At 37.9% G+C, this 24,146-nt stretch overlaps 1 protein-coding gene across 2 annotated transcripts in view; it reads left to right on the forward strand.

Moving 5' to 3' along the window:
* YTHDC2 (YTH N6-methyladenosine RNA binding protein C2) overlaps window positions 1-22,246 on the forward strand; it is a 34,254-nt gene extending 12,008 nt beyond the window's left edge. For both annotated transcript variants that reach the window (XM_071801876.1, XM_071801877.1), the window contains 23 exons: window positions 1,091-1,198; window positions 2,185-2,333; window positions 2,721-2,856; window positions 3,170-3,296; window positions 4,437-4,502; window positions 5,495-5,673; window positions 5,845-5,941; window positions 6,025-6,112; window positions 6,206-6,286; window positions 7,179-7,261; window positions 8,268-8,373; window positions 8,535-8,654; window positions 9,017-9,289; window positions 9,861-9,987; window positions 10,491-10,696; window positions 11,263-11,458; window positions 12,571-12,680; window positions 14,187-14,479; window positions 14,899-15,076; window positions 16,111-16,314; window positions 19,786-19,968; window positions 21,038-21,141; window positions 21,306-22,246. In XM_071801876.1, the coding sequence (XP_071657977.1) occupies window positions 1,091-1,198; window positions 2,185-2,333; window positions 2,721-2,856; window positions 3,170-3,296; window positions 4,437-4,502; window positions 5,495-5,673; window positions 5,845-5,941; window positions 6,025-6,112; window positions 6,206-6,286; window positions 7,179-7,261; window positions 8,268-8,373; window positions 8,535-8,654; window positions 9,017-9,289; window positions 9,861-9,987; window positions 10,491-10,696; window positions 11,263-11,458; window positions 12,571-12,680; window positions 14,187-14,479; window positions 14,899-15,076; window positions 16,111-16,314; window positions 19,786-19,968; window positions 21,038-21,118 (3,191 nt within the window). In that variant the 3' untranslated portion in view covers window positions 21,119-21,141; window positions 21,306-22,246. The remainder of the gene's footprint in view (window positions 1-1,090; window positions 1,199-2,184; window positions 2,334-2,720; window positions 2,857-3,169; window positions 3,297-4,436; window positions 4,503-5,494; window positions 5,674-5,844; window positions 5,942-6,024; window positions 6,113-6,205; window positions 6,287-7,178; window positions 7,262-8,267; window positions 8,374-8,534; window positions 8,655-9,016; window positions 9,290-9,860; window positions 9,988-10,490; window positions 10,697-11,262; window positions 11,459-12,570; window positions 12,681-14,186; window positions 14,480-14,898; window positions 15,077-16,110; window positions 16,315-19,785; window positions 19,969-21,037; window positions 21,142-21,305) is intronic.
* Window positions 22,247-24,146: the final 1,900 nt, after the last annotated feature.

Raw genomic sequence — 24,146 nt, forward strand, 5'->3', positions numbered from 1 at the left:
TCAGTGTTTTCCAAAGTATTTTTTGGAGAGGGGAAACCTCAGTTACAGTTGTTATGTGGCTTCCCAGTTTAGTCTTGTAGCTTCCTGTTCATTCAGATCAATACGTTTATTCAGGAAATTCTGACGCTTTTCTGCAGTTTACCTCAGTGGTTATACTGTTAGCAATACCAGTCTTCACAGGCTCATCACAATTGAAAAGACACTTTTCCTTTTTCCATTTTTGAGAATTTGAGAATGAAAAGAGTCTACATACTTTGTCTGTTAATGTCATGAAAAAGATTTGATCCTCCTTCAGCAATATAGCTGACAAAATCCCGAGCACACAGAGTTTGTGATCAGTGTTGGAAGACTTCCTCCACCACAGCTTGTAAAACTATGTGAATTGTAGCTTGTTCTTTCTGAGAAAGAGGAATGTCTCAGATCATTTAAACTCAGCTATGGCAAATCCCTGCTAAGGGACCAGAAATTAAAATACAGATAGTTCTTCATGTGAAAAAGAATCCTTGAATGTCCATAAATAAGGTCCAGAAAACAGTGATAGTGAAAAAGAAATCGGAGTATGTTATTAGGAGGTAAAGCCCATTTAGAATGTCTCACTAAAGAAAGCCAATTTTGGCTAAAGCAATTGAGGAAACAGAGAAAAAAAAAGTAGTTGAATAGAAAGGTGGCAGTCTGCTTGTGGGATCCTGCACTAAAGCTGTATGAATTACTTTTATGTTTTGTAATCCAGGTGGCAGCCTTACACAGGAAATTGTTTTCTGTAACCCTACAGAAAAATGTTCATATTCTTATTCTCATTTTGATAATATTGCAATGACAAACTGTCGATCATGTGCATCTCTTGCTATAACGCTTCCAGAGAAATAGGGTACCCCACTGATATTTCCCTTTTGAAATGTTGTTTTGTGGTCTACTAATCTTAAGAAAATAAAGTCCAGTGAATAGACTCCTGCAAGATTTCTCAAGGGAAGTAACAAATCATTACATCAGGCCCTAATAAGTTTTTCTCTCTGCAAAATGATTTTAAAAATTAAGGTTATGAATGAAGCTAGGGAATATCTAATATTTTATGAACTATTTATCCTTTCAGTACAAGGAAGACCTTTTGAAGTTAAGGAGATGTTTTTGGAAGACATTTTACGAAGCACTGGGTATACAAACAAAGAGATGGTAAAGTACAAAAAAGAGAAACAGCGAGGTTGGTGGACTTCTTAATTGCTAGGGCTAAGATTGAGTCTCACTGATTGAACAACTAAACAGTATGAGTGGCTGTTAAAATTCCAGAGTCAGAATATTAAGTGAGACATGACTAGGTGACAGCAAGTGTCTTTAAATTCTTGGTGTCTACATTATTGAAGTAGATTATGTAACTTAAAAAAAAAAAATCACTTTTTTCCAATGGTTGCATTATTTTTGCCTTGAATTGGCAAATGTTGTATTTTCCTCAACTATTTTAGAGGAGAATTGCGTATAATTGGGGGCCTTACCCACATGAAAACTACAGAAGAGATACTGTGTGTTGACTGTGAGTGCAAACTGAAGTGCAGCTGTTGAAGAGGGCTGAATTTTGTACATCTTGCACAGAAGTCGTTGTTATTAGTAACATTTTTCATTGCATTCTTCAGACATGGAGGTATTTAATATGTATAGCCCTGAAGCATTAACACACTTAATATAGTTGGAGGGAGAGAACAAAGCTATAGCCTGTGATCCTGACTGCATGTTTGTTGTGGTGCTCAGCTTTGATCACTGTGAATAGGAAAGTCCGGTTAAGGCACTGGTGTCCTCATCTGTTGCTTCTGCTGCATGCAAAAAAGAGTTCTTACATGCAGGAGCTATATAATTTTGTTATTTCACTTCTGGAGAAAGACCTGTACTGAGAATTGTGTAGAAAATATTTACTTAGGAAGCTCATTTGAATGGAGGAAGTTGGAATACTTGAGACCTAAAGGGATTAAGCATACAAATGGTGGTTTTTTACCTTGTTTTTGTAGCAGATGTTTGCAGTGGTGTACTTTGGGTGCCCTTAGTCATGGAATTCATGTTTGACTGGTAACAGCATTCTAGATTAAATAAAAGATTGAATAGGTAAAACTTTGTGACTTGATAAAACTATTTTTTATCACTGTGGATAATTAAGATAAATGTAAAACTTTTTTTTTGGAACTATTTTATGAATTCTAGAAGAAAAACAGCAAAGCACTCTTACTGAGTGGTGTTCTGCTCAAGAAAGTAATAGCAAACTGGAATCTCAGAGACAAAGATCTGTCCCAAGTGCAATTGAAGAGTATAATCTGTTGGATGATGGTGGTGACACAGTATTTACTCAACTGGTAAGTTTTTCCTTTTGTTGGAAGAGATGTTTAAATCTGTGTTATATTGGTACTACGCATTCTAAAACTGTTTTCTAAACAGTTTTAAAACTCTCCTGGAGTGTTTCTAGAAGGCTATTAACTTATTTTAAGCCTTTTTTTATTAGCATGAACTACTTTAGGTAAGGTATGCTTTTCAATTATGATGGTTGCACATAACTTCTATTTATAGCAAATGGCTAGACTGCCATTGTTTAAAGTACTTGCATATGATCCAATAAATGCTTTAACTGATACCTGAATACTGTATTTCCAGTTGTCACTTGAAAAACTGTTCCAAGTCTTTGTGTGAGAGTAAAGACAACTTTTTGAAGATACTAATCTTTTAATGCTGTGTTTTCTCTTCAGACTGAGAAAGATGCAAATTGCCTTGAACCATGGCTAATAAAAGAAATGGATTCTTGTCTTTCTGACATCTGGTTGCATAAAGATGTTGATTCCTTTGCTCAGGTGTTCCATCTCATTTTAACTGAAAATGTCAGTGGTAAGTTTCTCATCTTATTCCATAAGAAAAACCAACCTCAAAATTACTAGAATTTCTGTGACTGCTTTATCTCTAATTTCAAGTGTTTCTACCTTTGAATTCTGATACCTGTTGAAAAAATTGATGTAGTAGTATTAATGAATTTTATATTTATTTATGTTGTACTCGCTTTGAAGTATTGACAGATGTGGGATGAAGTGAGAAAAGGAGTTCTCTTTGGGCTGGGTTTTGAAGGTCATGTTCATACTACATTTAGATGAGAAAATAATGTTTTTTGTTGGGTGTGCTGATTTCTTCTTTCTGTACTTCTCAGTTGATTATAGGCATAGTGAAACCAGTGCAACTGCACTAATGATCGCTTCAGGGAGAGGCTTTCTGAGTCAAGTAGAACAACTGATCAGTATGGGAGCAAACATCCACTTGAAATCATCCAATGGCTGGTAAAACCAAACAGATAAACTGAAACATAAATTTATTTGTCAATATAAAAATGAGACAGAAATTTCTGTAACATCTAAACTAATCTACTAACTTGTAAGACTAACAGGTTTTGACAGTCTAAACAATTTCTAGCTTCTGTTCATTACATTACTTTCTGTAAATTATAAATCGAATTTTTAATTGAACAGTCTTGAATATGGGAGATGCCCTCTTAGTTTCATTGAGCCTGATTTAACACACTGGTAAGAAGAAAAATTAGAATCTTTCTTACTGAGTTGATAGAATTAGATGCGAAATATTTGATGATCCTTATTTTAAGAGAGTAACCTCTTAACACAAGAGAGGTTACTCTCTTAAATACAAGGGAGAAGTTCTTCATCACGAGGGTGGTGAGACCCTGGAACAGGCTGCCCAGAGAAGCTGTGCATGCCTCATCCCTGGAAGTGTTGAAGGCCAGGTTGGATGTAGCTTTTAGTAACCTGGTCTAACAGAAGGTGTCCCTGCCCATGGCAAAAGAATTGGAACTATATGGTGTTTAAAGGTCCTTTCTAACCCAAACCCTTCTATGATTCTGTAAATCTGTATTGAATTCAGAAGTAGTGTATTAGAGGTGCAAAAATCTCTGGTTTGTTATATCTGCAAATATGTTGTATCATATAAACATATTTTGAATCTGTAAAAGTGGAGATTTTTCTATCCATGAATTGTGTCTTCATATAAACAGGGAACTACAGTAAATAATTGTGGTAAGGCACGATTAGGATTCCAGGAGTCTGATAATTGGTACTACTACTTGAGAAACTTGGGAAGGAAAGCAGTTTAAAATGAGAACAGAATTAACTGCATTACGAGGAGACCAATTTCTTCCTCATTTTCTTCAGCATGTTTGCATGTACTTCTGTGTATTGCTGAGATTCTTTGTTGGTAAATAGTTGCAGTTATCCAGAAATCGTATAACTGTTACTCCTATTTATATACTTTAAAATGGGAAGTTGCAGATCCAGCAGAAATGTCACTGATTAAGCAATAATGCAGAAAGCGATAGAAGGTGTGGTATTAGTTGCTTCTTCGTGAACATGTTATTCAGATATGTCTTTTGAAGTGAGAAATGAATGAAGATTTTTATGCAACTTTTTCAGGATGGCTTTGGACTGGGCTAAGTGCTTTGGACAGACAGAAGTTGTTGATCTGTTGGAGTCCTACAGGTAAACTGTAACTACTTTGCAGAAACAGTTGTGCAACATGGTGAAGGGGAATTTTTGTTTAGTCATCTTTTAATCAGAACAGTTTTGAGATTTGATGCTTTAAAATCTGACATAACTAACAAGATTTATTTGAGCATAGGAGCATTTCAAAAAACATACCAGTATCATAGTGATTATGTTTGCACAGCTCCTAGGGTAAGTTTAGTTCTAGTGGTGTTGGAATTCTTTTATATTATTAATGTTTATCATCTTGATATGGACATTCCTATTATGACTTTGTATCTAGGCAGGATGTGATTATAGTAAATAAAAGTAGATGATGGTTCTAGGTGCCGTCCAACTGAAATTGTCTGTTCTATTCTGAATAAATAAAAATGCAGAGGAGAGGCTGCTTCCATACCACGTAGCATTTTAATTTAAAATGTTTATTTTGGAAACAAATCTGATGTGTGTTTTTATCTGTATATTGTTCATATATGATAGCCATATTAAAGAAACATTATATGAGTAACATATACACTAGGACATTCAAGAATTGTTTTTTCATTAACTTACAGTTACCATAGTTTAGTTACAGTTTTGTAGAGACCTATCTTATAATAATTTCTCCTAGTATAGTATCTGTTCATGTAGTACCTGCTTAACTGCTATGCTAGTGAAGTTTTTGGAAAATACAAGTCTTGCTGATATTTTTCCTTTAACAGTTAAACAAAGGGTGTCTTTACACATCAAGTTCTGTCACATTGGCTTGTGGTTGTGTTTTGGTGAAGTATAACAAAATTAAAGTTAACACTAAAAATTGAAGTTGCATGCCTTGCTGGGTTAACACTTAAGTCGGTGAGGAGTAATAGTATTGTGGAGATGCTGTTCTGCTACACTTTAAAAATTGAGATGAGTAATCTTGTTAGTCTTGATCTAAATTTGAATTGATAGCTGAATTTAAACCCAAAGCAAACAGCCTTGACTCTGACCTGTGTATTTGTATATTTTAGTGCTTCAGTGGAATTTGGAAATGCGGATGAAAGTTCCTTGGTCCAAAGTACTAGTAGTGACCTTAGTGCAGAGGACAGAGAACTCCTGAAAGCTTATCATCACAGTTTTGATAGTGAAAAAGTGGATCTGGACCTGATTATGCACTTACTTTATAACATCTGCCATAGTTATGATGCTGGTAGGTATATACACACACTTCCAATAAATTTTTGTGGATTCAGCTTCTGATAAATTATGCTCTTTTTTCAATAAGTCTAAATAGCTAAAACCTCTGAGTGCTAGTATGTGCAATACTGACATATATGAAGTGAATTTTCTGTTTATCTCTGCGAACCAACTTCTTTTTCAGGAGCGATTTTAATATTTCTTCCTGGATATGATGAAATAGTTAGCCTGAGGGACCGTATTCTTTTTGATGATAAGAGATTTGCTGATAATGCTCACAGGTAAAACCCGTAGTTTCTGTGGTTGTCTTGAGTTTTTATTGTTTCTTTTAAAGATCCTTAAAGTGTTCTTTGTCTTGCATTAGATACCAGGTTTTCATGCTTCATTCAAATATGCAGACTTTGGACCAGAAGAAAGTGCTTAAAAGTCCACCACCTGGCATCCGCAAAATAGCAAGTATCAAAGGACTTCTTCAAATATTGCATTAGTCTATTTTGTCTTTGTTTTTACAGTTACTATTCTTTTGTTTTGTTTTTTAATTGCAGATTCTTTCTACTAATATTGCAGAAACCAGCGTAACAGTCAATGATGTTGTATTTGTTATTGACTCAGGCAAGATGAAAGAGGTACGATGAGCTTAAGATTTCCTTGGGAAGTGAACTTCGTATTATTATGTTAAAATACATTATCCATATATGTTGGAGAGCTATTTTTTCCATAGTAGGCTGAGAGCTAGTGCAATGTCAAGCAACAAAACTCAGAAGTTTTGACATCCATTTGTTTCGTGGCAAGTACTTAAAATAGCTAGTTTTTTAAAAACCCTGTGAAAGCTATTGCAAGTTGATCTATTGATGGTCTTTTTTTTTTTTTTTTTAAAGTTAGTATATCTGTTTTATTTTGTTTTTAACAAGTCTGTCAGTTCAGACCACCATCTTCCTGAGACTTAGAGAACACTGGGAGTTCTGTTTGTCCTATTATTGTATGCAGTCCAAGCATAATATGTTAAGTTTTTAGGCATTGTTTTTCATGTGTTAGATGCCCATTCCCTAATTATTTGTTCAAGAAAAGTGAGAGAACATAATGAGACAGTTTGAGATCCAGCTTAGAAAATAGAGTTGGATTTCGTAGGAGATAAGCACACCAACTTCTGAAGTTCTCATGGTAATACTGACTTTTTTTTTTTTTGTAATTTTGCATCAAATGTAAGAGAATAAGGACAAAATTTCCAAGTGAGACAAAGAGAAAAACTTGAATATAACACACAGTCCATGTCTTTTATTGACTTACAATTACCTATTGTCTACAAAACTTGAATTTAGAAAGCTGTGTAGCACAAAGCTATTGTAGCATAAATTCACTTGAAATCAAGTACTTTAGAACATACTTTTGTGCCAGAAGCTGCTGGTGCTTATTATTATTTTTTAAGAGAACTTGTATTGATGATCTAAATCATTAGAAACTCTTGTTTTGTATACCCTATTCAATCTTGGTTTTATGTTTCTTACTGTGCTTTTATAGATGTCTTTTGATGCACTGAGTTGTGTTACAATGCTAAAAATGGTATGGATTTCTAAAGCCAGTGCTATCCAGAGAAAAGGCAGGTAATAAATGCTTCATACTGTATTTTGTTTTGCAAACATGCACTGCCCTGTATGTTAAGGATGAAGTACACAGCATAACAGCAGCCACAGTGGGTGGGGTTACTAGCCTAGTCCAGTATCATGTGCGACAATGGCCAATGCTAATTCTCTGCAGAAGAGTAAGGGTCAACCTGTATTTTCTTGTAGTCATTTCCCAAGTTGTAGAAAAGCAACACTAAGGAATTTCCCAAAGCTTACTTCAGGTCTAGTTGTTTTCTCTCCATGACCTTGTTCTCCTTCCCATTTCTCCCATGTAGCACCAGCAGCCACAGTGTCCAGTAAGTTGCTTCATGACCGATTTGTGGGCAAAGGGCTGCCTGTTGTTAGTTTTTAATTGATACCTCATCATCCGTGTATTAAAGAGACATCGAGCAGTGGTACCTTATTTGTCTTCTCCTGACTATGCATGACTTTACAGACCTTTATCAGATTGTTCTCAACACTCTGTGAAGCCTAAGAGATTATATATATTAAGAGCAACAAATGCCTGTGTTTGGTAATATGATATTGACATTGAGCTGCAGGAATGTGAGCGTTTGCTGTCTCTGTCCTCTTGATCATGAGTTGTTTGGTTTTTATTCTACCTTTTACTCCCAGTGTATCTTGAACCATTTGGGGGAGGTGAAGAGGAAGAAATAAAGCTTATGACTTAGATTACTTACAGCAAAGGACAGTTGAGATTTGGATGGATCTTAGGTTAGCAAAAAAACCACATAACTTTATTTTTAGATAGGCTATATTTTTATTTCTGCAGATCTTTCAGTGTTGAGGTAAAATGATGATAATACATTTTTCGTACTAAAAATACTCCATGTACTGGAAAACTCTCACCTCATATGTTGAACTTACACTGAATGACAAAATTATCTATTTTAGGCCTGCTGCTTCTGCATTTCCATTCTAAGTTTGTGTGTGTTTATCTTAAGAAATTCTAATTTTCAACAACTTCCTGCATTTTATTTTCAAGGGCTGGGCGCTGTCAGCCTGGAGTCTGTTTTCGTCTCTTCAGTAGACTCCGCTTTCAGAATATGTTGGAATTTCAGACACCAGAACTTCTAAGAATGCCACTTCAGGTGCGTGTTTGGTCAGAAGTTATAACTTCTAAAAAATGTATTATCATGAAACCATACTATTACTCAAAAAAAGCAATTTCTACACCCCACCTCCCCATCTTAACAGTCTGTTGTTGTTTGTTTTTTTTTTTTCTTTTTTTTTTTTTCTTTGTGACTTGCAGGAACTTTGTTTACACACAAAACTTCTGGCTCCAGTTAACTGTCCAATTGTCGACTTTCTTATGAAAGCTCCTGATCCACCACCAGCTTTAATTGTGAAAAATGCTGTGCAAATGCTCAAGGTCAGCAGAGGAACAGGTTTAGATGGGAATTTGATTCTGTATTTGATTCTGTATCTGTAGTGTAGCAACATATCTTACTGAGTTTTATTTGTATTGAGCCTACTCTTTAGTTACTTAAGGATGCTTTGAATTTTTGAGTGTTTTCTATTTTCTTTTTTTGTGTGTGGATGTATTTTTTCATGCTAAGGGAGGAGAGTGCTTAAAAGTCTCATCTCAAACTGTTGAAAAGAGTTTGACTTGCTTTCTTAGCATTTGGATACAAGTCTAGTTAATGTTCAGTATTCACGTACTTTCTGCTTTTATTGTAAATTAATTTTATCTACTTCCCCCTCCTTTTTTATTTTTTATTTTTTTTTTAACAGACAATAGATGCCATGGATCCTTGGGAAGATCTCACTGAGCTTGGTTATCATCTCACTGAATTACCTGTAGAACCACACCTTGGTAAAATGGTGTTGTGTGCTGTTATTTTGAAGTGCCTGGATCCTATTCTTACCATTGCTTGCACTCTTGCGTATCGAGACCCTTTTGTCCTACCTACACTGGCCTCTCAAAAGCGTGCTGCCATGCTGTGTAGAAAACGTTTCGCTGCAGGAACATTTAGTGACCATATGGCGCTTCTCAGGGCTTTCCAGGTATTACTTCATTTTCAGATAGAGTACTAATCACAATAGACCACATAGCAAAGTAAATGGTGTGCCAGTCAAGCTGGATGTAGAATGATAGACTATGACAAAGTCCTTAGAGAAGAAACTTTATTTTTGCCCAGTAGCTTTCCTGTGTATACTGGGCTTACACATTTGTGAAGGAACACTTTTTGTCAGATCTTTTTGTTTGTATTTTCAAACCTGGTTAAATTCTGCGTGTTCCAACAAGGTGCCACTTTATATCCTGCTACAACGATAAGTTAAAGTAATTATCTTGATATAATTATGTTTATAATAAGTTAACAATCTTTATAAGTTAATGTAATGATCTTACAATGATTTAACATAATGATTGTTATGTTAATTTAGAAAATGTGTATAAAGAATCTAGTACTTAACCGGAAGAAAAAAATCTGATTTGATACATTTCTTTCAGAATGGCTTCTGCCTTTGTTTTATTGAGGTAAATGGCATTTTTTAAAAAAGTAAAATGAAAAGTGAAATTAGTAATTTTTAGCTAATCTAATTAATAGGCAAATGAAAAAAATATTCTTTACAGGCATGGCAGAAGGCACGCAGTGATGGCTGGGAGAGAGCCTTCTGTGAAAAGAACTTTCTGTCTCAAGCCACAATGGAAATCATCATAGGAATGAGAACACAGTTGCTTGGCCAGCTTAGAGCTTCAGGTAAATAGCTTGGAAAAATGTTACTGTAGTTTTAGAGTCAAGTCTATACAAATTGTAACAAGAATAGTGTTCACTGGTGTAATTTTCCTTTCTTAATTTGGAGCAGACTAGCACACATTCATTCTGGGCACAGTGCAGATGCTGGGTGGGGGAGTGTGGGTGGGGAGTAGCTGATGTCACTGAAAGCACCTGAATGTTCCACATGCCACTGGCTTTCAGTGTGAGCGATGTTTCCTTCGATTTTTACATTCTAAATTATGTCCATAGGGAATGTCTTTGCCTTGTAAAAAGTAATTCTGTTCTAGGTCAGTATAAACCCCCTTATCAAGGAAGACTTCAGTATAATGATTTCTTCTTAGTGCTGTTAAGGCTGGTAGTGGTGAAAAATGCAACAAATTTGTAGTTATTTCACATTTTTTTTTTTTTAAATTCCTTTTGAGAAGTGAAAAAGTAGTCTCAAATATAATTAATTATAACACGTTTCTATCCTCTCCTTTCTTCAGGTTTTGTTAGAGCCAGAGGAGGAGCTGATATTAGAGATGTTAATACTAACTCTGAGAACTGGGCTGTAGTTAAAGCTGCCTTAGTGGCTGGGATGTATCCCAATCTTGTGCATGTAGACAGAGAAAACCTAGTTTTGACTGGACCAAAGGAGAAGAAAGTGCGATTTCATCCTACCTCTGTTCTTAGTCAGCCTCAATATAAAAAGGTAAAATTACTTGAGATTTATAGTTCACAAAAAAGAGCAATATACTCTGTGAAATGTCTGTTCGTAGTTGTCAGTACTTTAAAAGCAACAGGTACATTAAACACTACATTTTCAGAAAATATTTTTCCCGGCAGTTGACAAAATAAATAATTGAAGTTGGTTTATTTTTTCCAATATTATTTCATCAAAACATATTTCAGTTAGTCCTTCTTGTAGATGGAAAGAGACAAAATGGTAAAAAAAATAGTTATGAAACTGTTTTAGAGATGTAAAGATCCCTACCAGGAAGAAGTTCTGATCCAAAACTGTGGGGTTTTTTTATTTTGTTTTGTTTTGTGTGGGTTTGTTGTTGTTTAAGGTTTGTTTTTAAAGCAAAAATATTTTCTTTGAAGGTGGTAGGATAATTTATGAGTCCAGATGAATTATCTCTCTTTTTTGTTCCTGTTTATAAATTACGTGTATATAAATATTTATGTATTTATTTCTACATATATAAAATAAGAAATATATTAAAATTAATTACAAATAGAGGCTGAAATAGCCTAGTCTTCCTCGCTTTTGCACAGATTCCCCCAGCAAATGGGCAAGCTGCAGCCATTCAGGCTCTCCCTACAGACTGGGTTATATATGATGAAATGACGAGAGCTCACAGGATAGCAAATATCAGATGCTGTTCTGTTGTAACGCCTGTCACTGTGTCACTGTTCTGCGGACCGGCTAGATTGCCAAGTAGTTCTTTGCAGGAACCTGCATCCTTTCGAGGTACAGTGGGGTTTGGATTTGGAATGTTTCCATTGGTATGTACTAGTATGTTGTATGGAAGGCTTATTTTTCAAGAATATTTAATATGTTTATTGGCTAATTGTTAAAATGACAGAGCACTAGTTCTTGCAGCTGTTCAAGAATAGTACGCTCTGTAATAAATGTGAAGTTTTATGAATCCTTATAGATCTATATCTGTAAACTACACTTCTATAGTTCTGAAGTCTCAGAAATTACCGTATAGGTTGTAATGAAACAAAACATACAAACAAAATGTGTAATGAGAGTACTAATGCTGAAAAGTGTAGTATCTATATTTTTTCTAGATATTAGGTTATTTTGATAATTTGAACCAGATTATTCAAGATGAAGCATAGTTTAGAAACTATAAATAAGGCAAATACTCTTATTCCTTCCAGCTGAAACACGCATTTTAAAGCTGATAAATTTTAATGACAATTAGCTGTACTATGAGCTAGAATTAATAGGGAGTACATAGAATTTTCCTCTTTTTAAAATTTAAATAGAATGCGATAGAAATAGAAGAAAAATAATCTATCCTGCTGTCAGTTCTCTAGAAATATTGGTGTGAATATAAGAGTCCAAGTTATTTTTGAAGCTTTCCTGTCTTGCTCTTAAACTGTTACTCTTCGAATAGTCTTTATGCAGATTGAATTGCACTTTAAAAAAATTAGAATCCTGCTCAATAGCCGTATGTATATATAATACCTTTTTCTTAATGGATCTTTAAATCTGCTGTTTTACTAGGAAATAAAGCATAGAGCATTGTGTCATTTTGCAGACAGCCTCAGGCAAAAGTTTGATGGTGGCTTGTTCATATTGATGGAGGTACAGGAGTCAGTCAGATCACATCAGTACAGGTGCTTACACAGTAGGGCCCTCAGCAGGTCTGGATATCTGAGTTTGCGAACTGAAGCAAAGGCTTTTCGCTGAGAGCTATTTGCCAAAAATACAAAGCAATTAGACAAATTTTTACATTTTAAAATGTAGAACGAAAATGGGTTTATTTCTGGTAATACAGTAGTGTTTATTTTTTGTATGTTAATGGAAATAATACAGAAATGTTAATCCACCTTTTATATTTAATTCAGAGGATGTGGTACCTGGTGATAACAGTGATAGTGAGGTGGAGGACAAAGCTACCACGAATTTGGCAGTACTGAAGCTAGATGAATGGCTCCATCTCAGGATGGAACCTGAAGTAAGTACCAATTCAATGCTTGATTCTTGTAGAAGGATATTTATGTCATGTCTTCCTAAAAAGATTTCTGAAAATTTGGGTAACTAAGACTTTTCTGTGAGAATGGCTGTCACAGTCTGTTTGAGTCTCTCAAATTTACAGGGCAACGCATGCTGTAATTTAACCTTTATTCCATGAACTCATGGAACAGACAAAACGAACAGGGACTCAACCTCCTTTTGCCCAGTCTAGTCTATCACAGGACTTCACTGATTCACTATTCACGTCATAAGTTTTCATAACTTATAACCTGTGACCCTTGTACACCTATGAACAAAAAGAAGAAAGGATTAGTTACCGTGCAGACAGAGTGCTTATGTTTCCTCCTCCATCACAGTGTGGGCATCCCCTCTGTCACACTGGGAAGCACAAACCCTCAGCAGTGCTGCTGCTGTTGGATCTGCTTCAGAAGCTTTTTTTGGTAAGCTGATGTTTTGTACCTTCCAGCTTGGAGGTTTGGTCTGTACCATTTTCCTATGTTAGCAGATTCTGACAAAACTGCCAGACAAAAGATAATGACTGCAGGAAACAGCAAGCTGCAAGTGACAGTGGCTGCATAATTGCACTTTAGCTCTTTCTGGCTACTGTCCTTCCACATGGTCCTCTCACTTTCTGCTGGTGCTGCTTCCAGCACAGAGGCCTTAGCATGAGCTGTGTTAGCCAAAATCTGAGCAGGAGTTGAGTCAACAGTCACAATGACATCTTGTGTATTTCCTTCTCTAAGATGATGACTAAAGTTGGATCAAAAGGGAGAACTTGGAAGTTGGGAGTTGCTGAAAGCAAGTTATTGTCAGATATAAGAAAAAGGAAGAAACACCTTTTGAAGAATTTTCACGTTGTTCAGAAGTGCTGACTGTGGTAGGAGACAGACTAGTTTATGGACTATGAAACACTGGGACTTAACAGATCTAATAACAATACTGTCTCTTGAAGAGATGCTACAAAGTGTGGTTGTTTTTTTTTTTTTTTTTTAAGAAAGGAAGCATTACTATTAACATGGGAATAAAACTATAGTCTTCTAATTTGAATTTCATCTAGTTTGAGCAGAAGGCTGCATAAGAAAAATATGTCAGTTAGAGCTCTTTTCCATTAGGTGGGAAGCGGGAGTGCATGAATAGAGACTGAATTGAGAGGAAGGGCATAAAGCATGAACAGATTATTTTTTTTAATTGATAAAATTTTAAAGTGAAAAAAATCCAGTGGATTTGCAGTGTGATTTTAATTTTGGTGAAGAGCTAAATGAAGTAGAATGTTCTAAAAATGATCTTGCACTCGAGGAAAGAAAAGATAACAGCTTAGTGTACATGTGGGGTTTTCTCCCTCTCCCTGGTACTTTAGTCTTACCTTTCAGCTTGGACCCTGTTCATTTTAGAATGCCAGATGCTGCCTGATAGGTAAGATGTGTGGTACCCTTACCTGCCTGATCTAATCTTTATTAGCCATTAACAGAATTGAAATTCATTACAGGCTGCTGGTTTGCTGTTGCAACTCAGGCAGAAGTGGCATAGCTTATTTCTGCGTCATATGCGAGCTCCTTCTAAACCGTGGTCTCAAGCTGATGAAACAACTATAAGAGCAATTACAGCTGTTTTAAGTACTGAAGAACAGTCTGCAGGTTTGCAGCAGCCTTCAGGAATTGGTCAGAGACCGAGACCTATGACTTCTGAAGAGCTTCCTTTAGCATCTACCTGGAGGTCAACCAACAGTAGAAAAAGCTCAGCAGAAACGGAATTCTCTGATGACTCCTCGAATGCTGAAAAGTAAGCTTTTGAGATCTTCTAGAGACTGTAAGTTGTAATTTATTTAGCTGTAGCAGCATGGCTTGAATTTCTTCTGGTAATAAAAAAGAAGAAATTGTAGAAACCCAGTTGAAAGAACCAATATTGTCCTATGCTGCATTGAAGTTGTGGTGTCATTGCCAAGTATTTCATATGTGTGCCTGCTGTTTGTGAGAGCAGTCAGGAATATGAATTGTCATCTCTGGGAAGAAGTAGCAGAAGAAGTTTAAACTTATCATTCAAAACCAATGCACAATCAGTATTTTTTTAGTTAGTGTTTAATGTATTATGGAATAACTGTAATATATGTAGTCGTGCAATAGGCCGATATGTAGATATAAGTTGTCCTGTGTGCACTTATGAAAATCCTGGTACGTCTTGTATCTACCTTTACTTTTTAGAGTTTTAATGAAATCAACACCACCTGCGCTTCACCAGCCAAAGAAGCACAAAGAAAAAAAAAATTTGCACTCCAAACGAACTTCAGATGACAGGTCAGATCAATCATCAGTGAAGTCTACAGACAGCAGTAGCTATCCTAGCCCCTGCGCTAGTCCTTCTTCTCCAATATCTGGGAAGGTAAACTTATCTTAAATTATCCCACTCTTTGAAATGAGTAGAATTTCAGAAGTAAATTTGCTGATATCTTTCAAGAATTATCAGGTATTATATTGATAAATTAAGAACATAATTTAAATTTTCATTTTTAAGAGCTGCATAATACTTATTTTTTTCTGGAACTTAAAATCTAGACTAAGTATCCTTGTGCTAGTTTAATACATTAAAACTATTTTTCTTTGCAGACTACTGAGGTAAGGCCATCTGAAGTAAAAAAATCAGTTGTTTTTAAACTTGATAGAATAAGTAGTGAAGGTGTATTGGGTTTTTTTCTAAATTAATACACAGTTCATGCACTTCTGTGTTTTTGATTCTCCCTCTATTTCGGTAATAGCATACATTGTTGGTGATTGTGTTTAAGTTTTGTGCTGTCTGCGCTGTTATGACTGCTTGCTTTTTTCTGGCAGTTATTTTAACAAAGCACACATTTTTAGTGAGGTTATTGGCATAATTCTGCCTCTGTACTTGAATAGTAACCCACTGTAATATGAAACAGATCACTGAGGGGAAAACAACCCATTGTTCCTCTAGACATGGACTCCTTGCAGGATTTAGTAATTCTTCTTAAGCCTTTCAGTTTTTTAATTCAGCCAGTGTCAAAGGGAGAAAGCTTATGTTGCCTCAAGGTGGAAATAGGAGTAGTGTGCTTCAGGCTATAGTCTAGAATGATTAATTTTGTGTCACCTGAAGGTGTGTCAGACTTAAAGAATTGTGATTAATCACTAGACTGCTTAGGCCAGTTCTGCTATATTTGTTTGCTTCCCCTCATGAATGAATTATGATTTCGAAAAGTGCTTAAAAAATATAAAATAGATGTGCAATACATTTTAAAAAACAATTCAGACAGAACCTGCTGCTAGATTATGTGTTTCTTGTAGAATCTGGGGGAGGAAGGTAGGAGCACAGTCAAGGGATTTCTGTGTTCATGTGTGTAAAACTTTAGAACTAAAGCCTGGCTTATTTTATTGTAGCTTAATTTCGTTTAATTTTTCCAGGGTTCCAAATCTCCTTCACCAAGACCAAATGTGCCGGTTCGGTACTTCATAATGAAAAGCAGCAACTTGCAAAATATTGATATTTCTCAGCAGAAGGGTATATGGTCTACAACGCCAAATAATGAACGAAAGCTAAATAGAGCCTTTTGGGAGAGCAGCATGGTTTACTTGATATTTTCTGTTCAAGGGTCTGGACACTTTCAGGTGAGTCTGTAGTTAATACTAAATATTAGCTTTGGTTGGTGGTTTAGGGCAGTGCAACAAATGACTGTGTAGGATGGAGGTTTTTGCTTGTGTCTTCTGACCTTCTAATCAGTAGAGTAGCAAGCAAATGTGTCTGATTGCTGAGGAAAAGTGTGTTTTGTTCTTCTCTGAAGTGCACTGTTTTAGCTAACTCAGTTTGTCACTCAAAGGCTAAGACTGAATTGCCTCCAGACATCTTGAGTCAGAATAATGTTTTTACCCTATGTTGATTATTTAAAACAGCAACAAAGCAAACAAACCAATCCAAACAAAGCAGTGGGTTGCTACTCTATTCTCTGCATGCCAAAATGAATATTATAAGTGAACAAGCAGTTATAATCTAGTAATGGCTTTCTGAAGCTGGGAAGCTCACAGATAATGTTATTACAAATTGTAATAAAATCTGTTTTGCCTGAACTGTAGTTTCTAGAAGTCAGGAAGGTGGGAGGTCATGGCCACAATTCTTCTAGAGCTGTGTTTTGACTTCAAGTTTAGCAAGGCATTTGTCAAAAATTTGTTGACAAATTGGTAGCCAGTTTGAAGTTAAAGACTTGATCTGGTAGTGCAGCGTTGCGGGTTAGCTGTGTTGTAGAGAGAGCTAAACTTGGTTGTTCCCAGTAAAGAAAGTTCCACTTACCTCTTTTGTATAAACTATTAATAGAAGTCAGGTAACTTAAAATCTGATTAACTAGCCCCAATAGTCTTGGTGATACCACTGAAGGATTGCAGTGAGATGTACATATAGTGATTTGGCAAATGCAGATGTAATATTGGAAAGTAATTTTCAGTGTGCCATGAGAACGGGCTGTTGTGTTGGTGCTCTTAGAGGAGGAAGCCATGAGGGGAGGACCTGCTGAAGTCAGCAGTGTAGGTGGTTGATGTTGCCTTGCCCTTCCAGTTTTATCAGTGCACCAAGCATTCATAGGAATGTGAGATTTACATTCCTGTTAATATTCTCTTGTACCAATTGTCTCTTTCTACTTCTATTTTTCCTCTCTTGAAATTTATCAAAATCCATTAAGTGTGTCTTGAGCTGTCTAGGACTGCTTGTCCTACTAGAGTAGTGCATGCTGGTAACTTAAGTAGTGCCCAGCATCTCTTGAACTCTTAAGTCACATCTGGCATAAATTTGGCTGGATAGCTGATAAGTTGGGTGTGTGGTGTCTGGTTTGGTTTTGTTTGGTGTGTGAGCAAGTAGGAATGTCTTTACATTAGTCAGAAGCAATCTTGGATTTGGGGTTTCTTTCGTTTTCTTTCTGAATACTTGTTGTCTTGAAACTTCTTCCTGCTTCATTGAAGAACGAAAGAAGAGCAACTTAGACTTCTTTCTTTGAAGAACAGCTACAGTCTCTTGATTTTGTGTGAAAGTTTGTTAACATGGGAAGGAAGGCTGTCCTGGGGAGCCCTGTACCCCTGAGACCCCAGATGAAGCCAGGTCAATGGAGGAGTTTGCTTTAGTCGATGAGGACTGGGTTAGGGAGCAAGTAAATATTCTGGACATCCATAAATCCATGGGTCCAGATGGGATGCATCCGCGGGTGCTGAGGGAGCTGGCTGAAGTCATTGCTGGACCATTCTCCGTCATCTTTGCCAAGTCTTGTGAAATGGGAGAGGTGCCTGAGAATTGGAGGAAAGCAAATGTCACTCCAGTCTTCAAAAAGGGCAAGAAGGAGGACCCGGGTAATTATAGACCGGTCAGCCTCACCTCTGTCCCTGGGAAAGTAATGGAACAACTTGTCCTTGGTGCCATCGCAAGACATATCAAGGATAAGAGGGTTATTAGGGGCAGTCAGGATGGCTTTACCAAGGGTAGATCATGCTTGACCAACCTCATAGCCTTTTATGAAAATGTAACAAGGTGGATGGATGATGGCAGAGCGGTGGATGTGGTCTACCTTGACTTCAGTAAAGCCTTTGACAGGGTCTCCCACAGCATCCTCACAGCTAAGTTGAGGAGGTGCGGTCTGGACAATAGAGTAGTGAGGTGGGTTGCAAACTGGCTTAAGGAGAGAAGCCAGAGAGTGGTAGTCAATGGTGCGGAGTCTAGTTGGAGGCCAGTATCTAGTGGAGTGCCTCAGGGGTCAGTACTGGGGCCAATATTATTCAATATATTCATTAACAATTTATACAAGGGAATTGAGTGTCCTATCAGCAAGTTTTCTGATGACATGAAGCTGGGAGGAGTGACTGACACGGCAGAAGGCTGTGCTGCCATCCAGCGGGACCTGGACAGGCTGGAGAGTTGGGCGGGGAATAACCTGATGAAATTTAACAAGGGAACGTGTAGAGTCCTGCATCTGGGCAGGAACAACCCCAGGTTCCAGTATAGGCTGGGAAATTACATATTAGAGAGCAGTGTAGGGGAAAGGGACCTGGGGGTCCTGGTGGACAACAGGATGACCATGAGCCAGCACTGTGCCCTTGTGGCCAGGAAAGCCAATGGCATCCTCGGGTGCATTACAAGGGGGTTGGTTAGTAGGTGGAGAGAGGTCCTCCTTCCCATCTACTCCGCCCTGGTGAGACCCCATCTAAAATATTGTGTCCAGTTCTGGGCCCCTCAGTTCAAGAAGGACAGGGAACTCCTGGAGAGAGTCCAGTGTAGGGCAACAAGGATGATCAAGGGAGTGGAGCATCTCCCTTATGAAGAAAGGCTGAGGGAGCTGGGTATCTTTAGTTTGGAGAAGAGGAGGCTGAGGGGTGACCTTATTAATGTTTATAAATATATAGAGGGTGAGTGCCACGAGGATGGAGCCAGGCTCTTCTTGGTGGTAAACAACGATAGGACAAGGGGTAGTGGGATCAAGCTGGAACACAAGAGCTTCCACTTATATTTGAGAAGAAACTTCTTCTCAGTGAGGGTGACGGAGCACTGGAGCAGGCTGCCCCGGGGGGTTGTGGAGTCTCCTACTCTGGAGACATTCAAAACCCGCCTGGACATGTTCCTGTGTGACCTCACCTAGGCGTTCCTGCTCCAGCAGGGGGATTGGACTAGATGATCTTTTGAGGTCCCTTCCAGTCCCAAACATACTGTGATACTGTGTGATTTCTGCAAAAAATATCTACAACTAACAAGGAATAGCTAATGGATTATTATGTAGTGGAACATTAATCTTGATTGTTTATGCTTCAAATGTGTTTACAACACCTTTTGAACCTCTGTTACAAAGCTTAAAAGCCCCTTTTGTCCCTCTGTGAGGGATTGAGAGATGTTCTGTGTGTTCAAACTCTAGAAGATGTACTTCAAGTGGAAAAACAAATGATACTACTTTTAACTTTCCAGATGTAAACATTTTTGAAGATTCAGCTTCATGAGGGAGTGTGAATAATTTTGAGACTAATTTGAAAGTTGCTTATGAAGTCTTGTCTTTTATTGAATTCCAACCTAAGCAGATGCACTCAGTCTTTCCTTTCGTATTTCAATTTTTGCTCCAGGGTTTTGCTAGAATGGCTTCAGAGATAGGGTCCGAGAAAAGTCAGGACTGGGGATGTGCTGTTTTTGGAGGTGTATTCAAGGTGGAGTGGATCCGAAAAGAAAGCATTCCTTTTCAGTTTGCACACCATTTGCTCAACCCTTGGAATGACAATAAGAAAGTACAAATAAGCAGAGATAGCCAGGTAATGTTATTCTTTCTTCTAAAATCTTTTTTACTTGGTAGAACCATGTATTGTTTATTAGCTTGTTTATCCTTGACATTTATCTCAACTGTCCTCATATGTCTGTTAATCTGAATCACCGTTCATTGAGCCACATTTTACATTCTGCTAATGCATTACTGTTGAAGTAACAGAGGCGCTTTGATAATGCAGTTTCTTGATTAGTATGTGTTTAAAATGAAGAAGAAGAAAAAAAAGATTTAATGCTGGGTGTTTCCAAAACTAAACCTTTTTGGAATTTGTAGTTTTCATTCTGGAGACTTGTTACTTTTGTGGTTTATAGTTGCTCCCCAAGAGAGTCCATCGCACCCAAATGACTCTTCAAAATTATAGCTTTGAGTTTCCTGTAAAGACTGAAGAGAATCCTGAGATTTGAGGTAGAATAAAGCTTAGGACAGTTCTCCAGTCTGTTATAGCTAAATGCAGCTACAAAAGCTGGAAAAGAATTGGCACAAGAGTTCTCTATGGCAGTTTCTGCATTCTCCCGCCCAAAATAGCTCACTGATACGAGATTTTAGAGCTAAACTTTTTGTATCATCTTCTCAGTACTTCCCCAAAACCTCTCCAGTTGTAAGAATGAGGAAAGGAACATACTATAAGAATGAGAAAGGACCATAACACATGATGTAGCACTTGACTGAATTAAGCTTAGAAGATGCAGAAAATAACGATTTTTAGTTAATAAGTGACATATCGAAAGTACGGAGTATGGCACATATGTTCTTTTGTATAGTGGTGGAGTGTTCACTCAGAATTCTCTTCTTAGGAACTGACACCTAGTTGTGAAACCCCAGACAACCTGTGGGCCAGAGTTGCTTATGGAAGACTTTATCTCCTCTTGAGCCCTAGTGAAAAAATCTTCTTGTGCGGGGAATTCTAATGTATGTCTCAATAGCAAAAGGAATGAGCTTCTTCAGAAAGACTGAAAGTAGTCTCCAGTAACTTCATCTAACGATTCTGTTATAAATTGTTTCTATGTGTTCAATAGTAGCAGTGCGAATAATTTCTCTAATTTCCTGCTCACTTTCAGGAGCTTGAACCACAAGTTGGAGAGCAGTTGCTACAGCTTTGGGACCATATTCCTTTGGCAGGAAAAAACTCAACTGATTGAGCATGTCAAGTAATGTGATGGAGGTAGTTATTTCATGTGTGCATTACTTGCTGTTTTTATTATGGAGGAAGAGCTATCTATATGCAATGTATCATTACAGTACTGTCTTTCCTATATAACTTGTGGAAGAAGAGGTAGACTTGTTACTAAATATTCTTTTCCTGTTGATTTATTTTTTTTCTTTTAGCTGTGGTTTTTGAAACATCGGCTATACCCACTAGAGCCAGCATTGTACCTGCAGTTTAAAGATGAGGAAGACGGTGGTGCAACAAGCTCCTGAAGTTGTTAATGATGCTGTGCAGCTAGCAGTGGAAAAATAAGAGGGAATAATGTTGATTTCAGTATTTCCTGTTCTAAGCAAATGTCATAACATTGTTCACCAGCCTGTGTTTAACTGAATTAGTTTTTTACAATAGTATGTAGTTGATAATGTTGAACTTAGCCATGTTTTTAAATGAGTTTGAAACAATGGACCACATACAAGTTGTTTGTGGGTTTGAAAGAGCACAGCAGTTTAAATACACAGTTTACATTGAAATGAAAAAAATAAACTCAACAGCAGAGTAAAATAAAGTGTTAAGCTTCATTCTTTTATTGACAGCACTGGGGAGCTCTGGGGATCATCCTGCATAAATGCTCCAAAGACTGGATGCTCATGTGTTGCTTGTATTCACGTTATTACATAAGCATTACAATTTTTGAAGATTTTGATATACAATACATCTATACTAAGGAATAATTGATGATGTTATAATTGTTTAGTTTTTTACTTCTATTAATTATTAGTTAAATGTAAACTAAGCACTCTGCTTCTGAACAATGTATTACTTATTCTTCTGTCTGCTTCTCGTCATGCAGAAGGATCTAAAACTTGAAAAATATCCCCTAGTTTTGCAGGTGGTCAGAAAGCATTTATCTCATGTCATTTGGTTAATGATGATACGTCTTTTGTAAATTAATCACAGTATAAATTAATTTAGCAGCTTCTCTTCAATACTACTGGTTTTTTGTTTTGTCTTCTCCTTACTCATTGACTTCCTGTACTATAAAGCTGATACAAATTCAGTCTGCTCACTGGCAGCACTATGTTGGTGGACATTCTTAGATTAAACTGAGAGCTTTTTGTGAGCCCCTACTTAGTTTTTTGTGTGTCTGCTGAGAGTATTCACGTTTCAGAATACCCTCTGTGTTCACTCTTGCATTCTGTGCGGTGACTTCCATACCTAAACAGTCAGGTTTGCCTTTGCAAGACTAACTGGCTCCTTGTACGGCTGGTATTGCCTGCTATGGCGTGTCTGGAGACAATGCATACAATGGGGCTGTGAGGCTTGGATTGCCTCATGCAAGATTTCCAGACCCATGTTCACACAGGAATGTGGGGCCATGCTGCCTGGTACAGGATTCCCGGGCCTCGAGTACACCAGGGACAAGCTGGCACAGAGCGGGCGCAGAGGAGGGGTGTGATGTTTGTTAACAAGCTTCTGCAGCTCTGTGGTAGAAAGGACAGTCCAGCCAGGGCATATGCATTCCCCAAGGTCGTTGCCTGGGCCAGGTCACTTTTCACGCCCTGCTGCCTGCCTGACGGCCATTGTCAGATGCTTGGTCTAGCGCAGTCTTGATTAATTACTTGCCTCGCTGTTGTTACGATGCAGCTAATTATACTATTGATCTGTAATTTTTCCTGTGCTGTTATTTAGAGATAAATACTTTTACCCTGAAGCTGTTGATCTGGTGTCTGTTACCATATCTCAAACCTATAACTTGGCACAGCTGCCTCTGCTGACAAAAGTGGGATATGGTACTGTACTCTGCATCATGACCAGCCCTGACAATGTAGTGGGTGCCTTAGCTCATTGTTTTGAGACCTTGCCCTGCCAGCAGACCTCAGATTCTACTTGGAGTAGAGAAAATCAGAAACACAGAAACATGAAGGGAGAGTTACCCTACTTAAATTTCTTAGGTCATTGCCTCAGAGCTACTGAGCAGCCTTTGAATGCAGCCAAAGCCCAAGTTAACTACCTGTGGAAAGACCTGGTCCACACCCAGCAGGACACTGGGGCTGCAATAGAGGAGAAGTCTCCAGCCCCTGCCATGTTAAAAGCGAGAAACTAGAGCAATGCGTGGTCTCTCACTTTGCAGTATCTGTCTGGGAAGAACTTGACCATCATCTGGAAGCTGCGCAAAAGGGAATTTCCTTATGTAGAGACCCAAGAGACAGGGATGATACTTGATCTGATTCAGATTCAGTGCTGTGTCAAATTCCTCCCTTCCTGAAGCCTTACTAATCCAACCAGTTGTTAAAATAGAGTATGATGCTACTGAAGGTGTGACAGCTGCCTCTACATGTTCTTTCATGAGCACAGACGTAGCCAGGCTAAGTGAGCACTATCACACGTCTGTTACTGTGGATAATTTAACCTGGATTGAAAATACATTACTGTCAGAGACAAAAAGGGTAATGTCTCAAACATTATGGCAAAACCAGTTCTGTAACATCCAACCATGGGAGATGGGACCATTGGTGATAGGGTGAATTGCAGTTTATGACAAGCTAAGGAGCCACAGACAAAGGCTGGCTGGCTGATACAGGAGGTGGGGGCTGTGTTAAAGGGCACATAGCTCCATCTCCTGATAGGCCCAGTATGGCGCTAAGGAAGAAGACCCCAGACTGCTGAGATCCTTCAAGATGGCCCGAGACCCGTCAGGACTTTTATGTTTTTTGCAATCACCCCCCAGTGAGGCCTGCACAGAGGACCAAAGAGTATGCAAGCAGGTGATCTAGAGGACTATAAGAAGCCTGTCTGTGCAAGGAGGGGACCTATGTAGGGAACCCGAGTCACCTCTCCCCTTACCTGTACCTCTGGGCAGAACATTACAGGTATGTGACAGGGGTGGGGGTGGTGAGGAAGCACTATCTGGGTTTCAGACTGGAAAGTGTGGAGACTCACTTTAGGTTCTGGGGTGTGACCAGCTTCCAGCTTGAATGGTAGATGCCCTCTTCTAGGCAGCACTAGTGTGTATTCAGTGC

This window comes from Patagioenas fasciata, chromosome Z (assembly GCF_037038585.1).
Source record: "Patagioenas fasciata isolate bPatFas1 chromosome Z, bPatFas1.hap1, whole genome shotgun sequence".
Lineage (NCBI taxonomy): Eukaryota > Metazoa > Chordata > Aves > Columbiformes > Columbidae > Patagioenas > Patagioenas fasciata.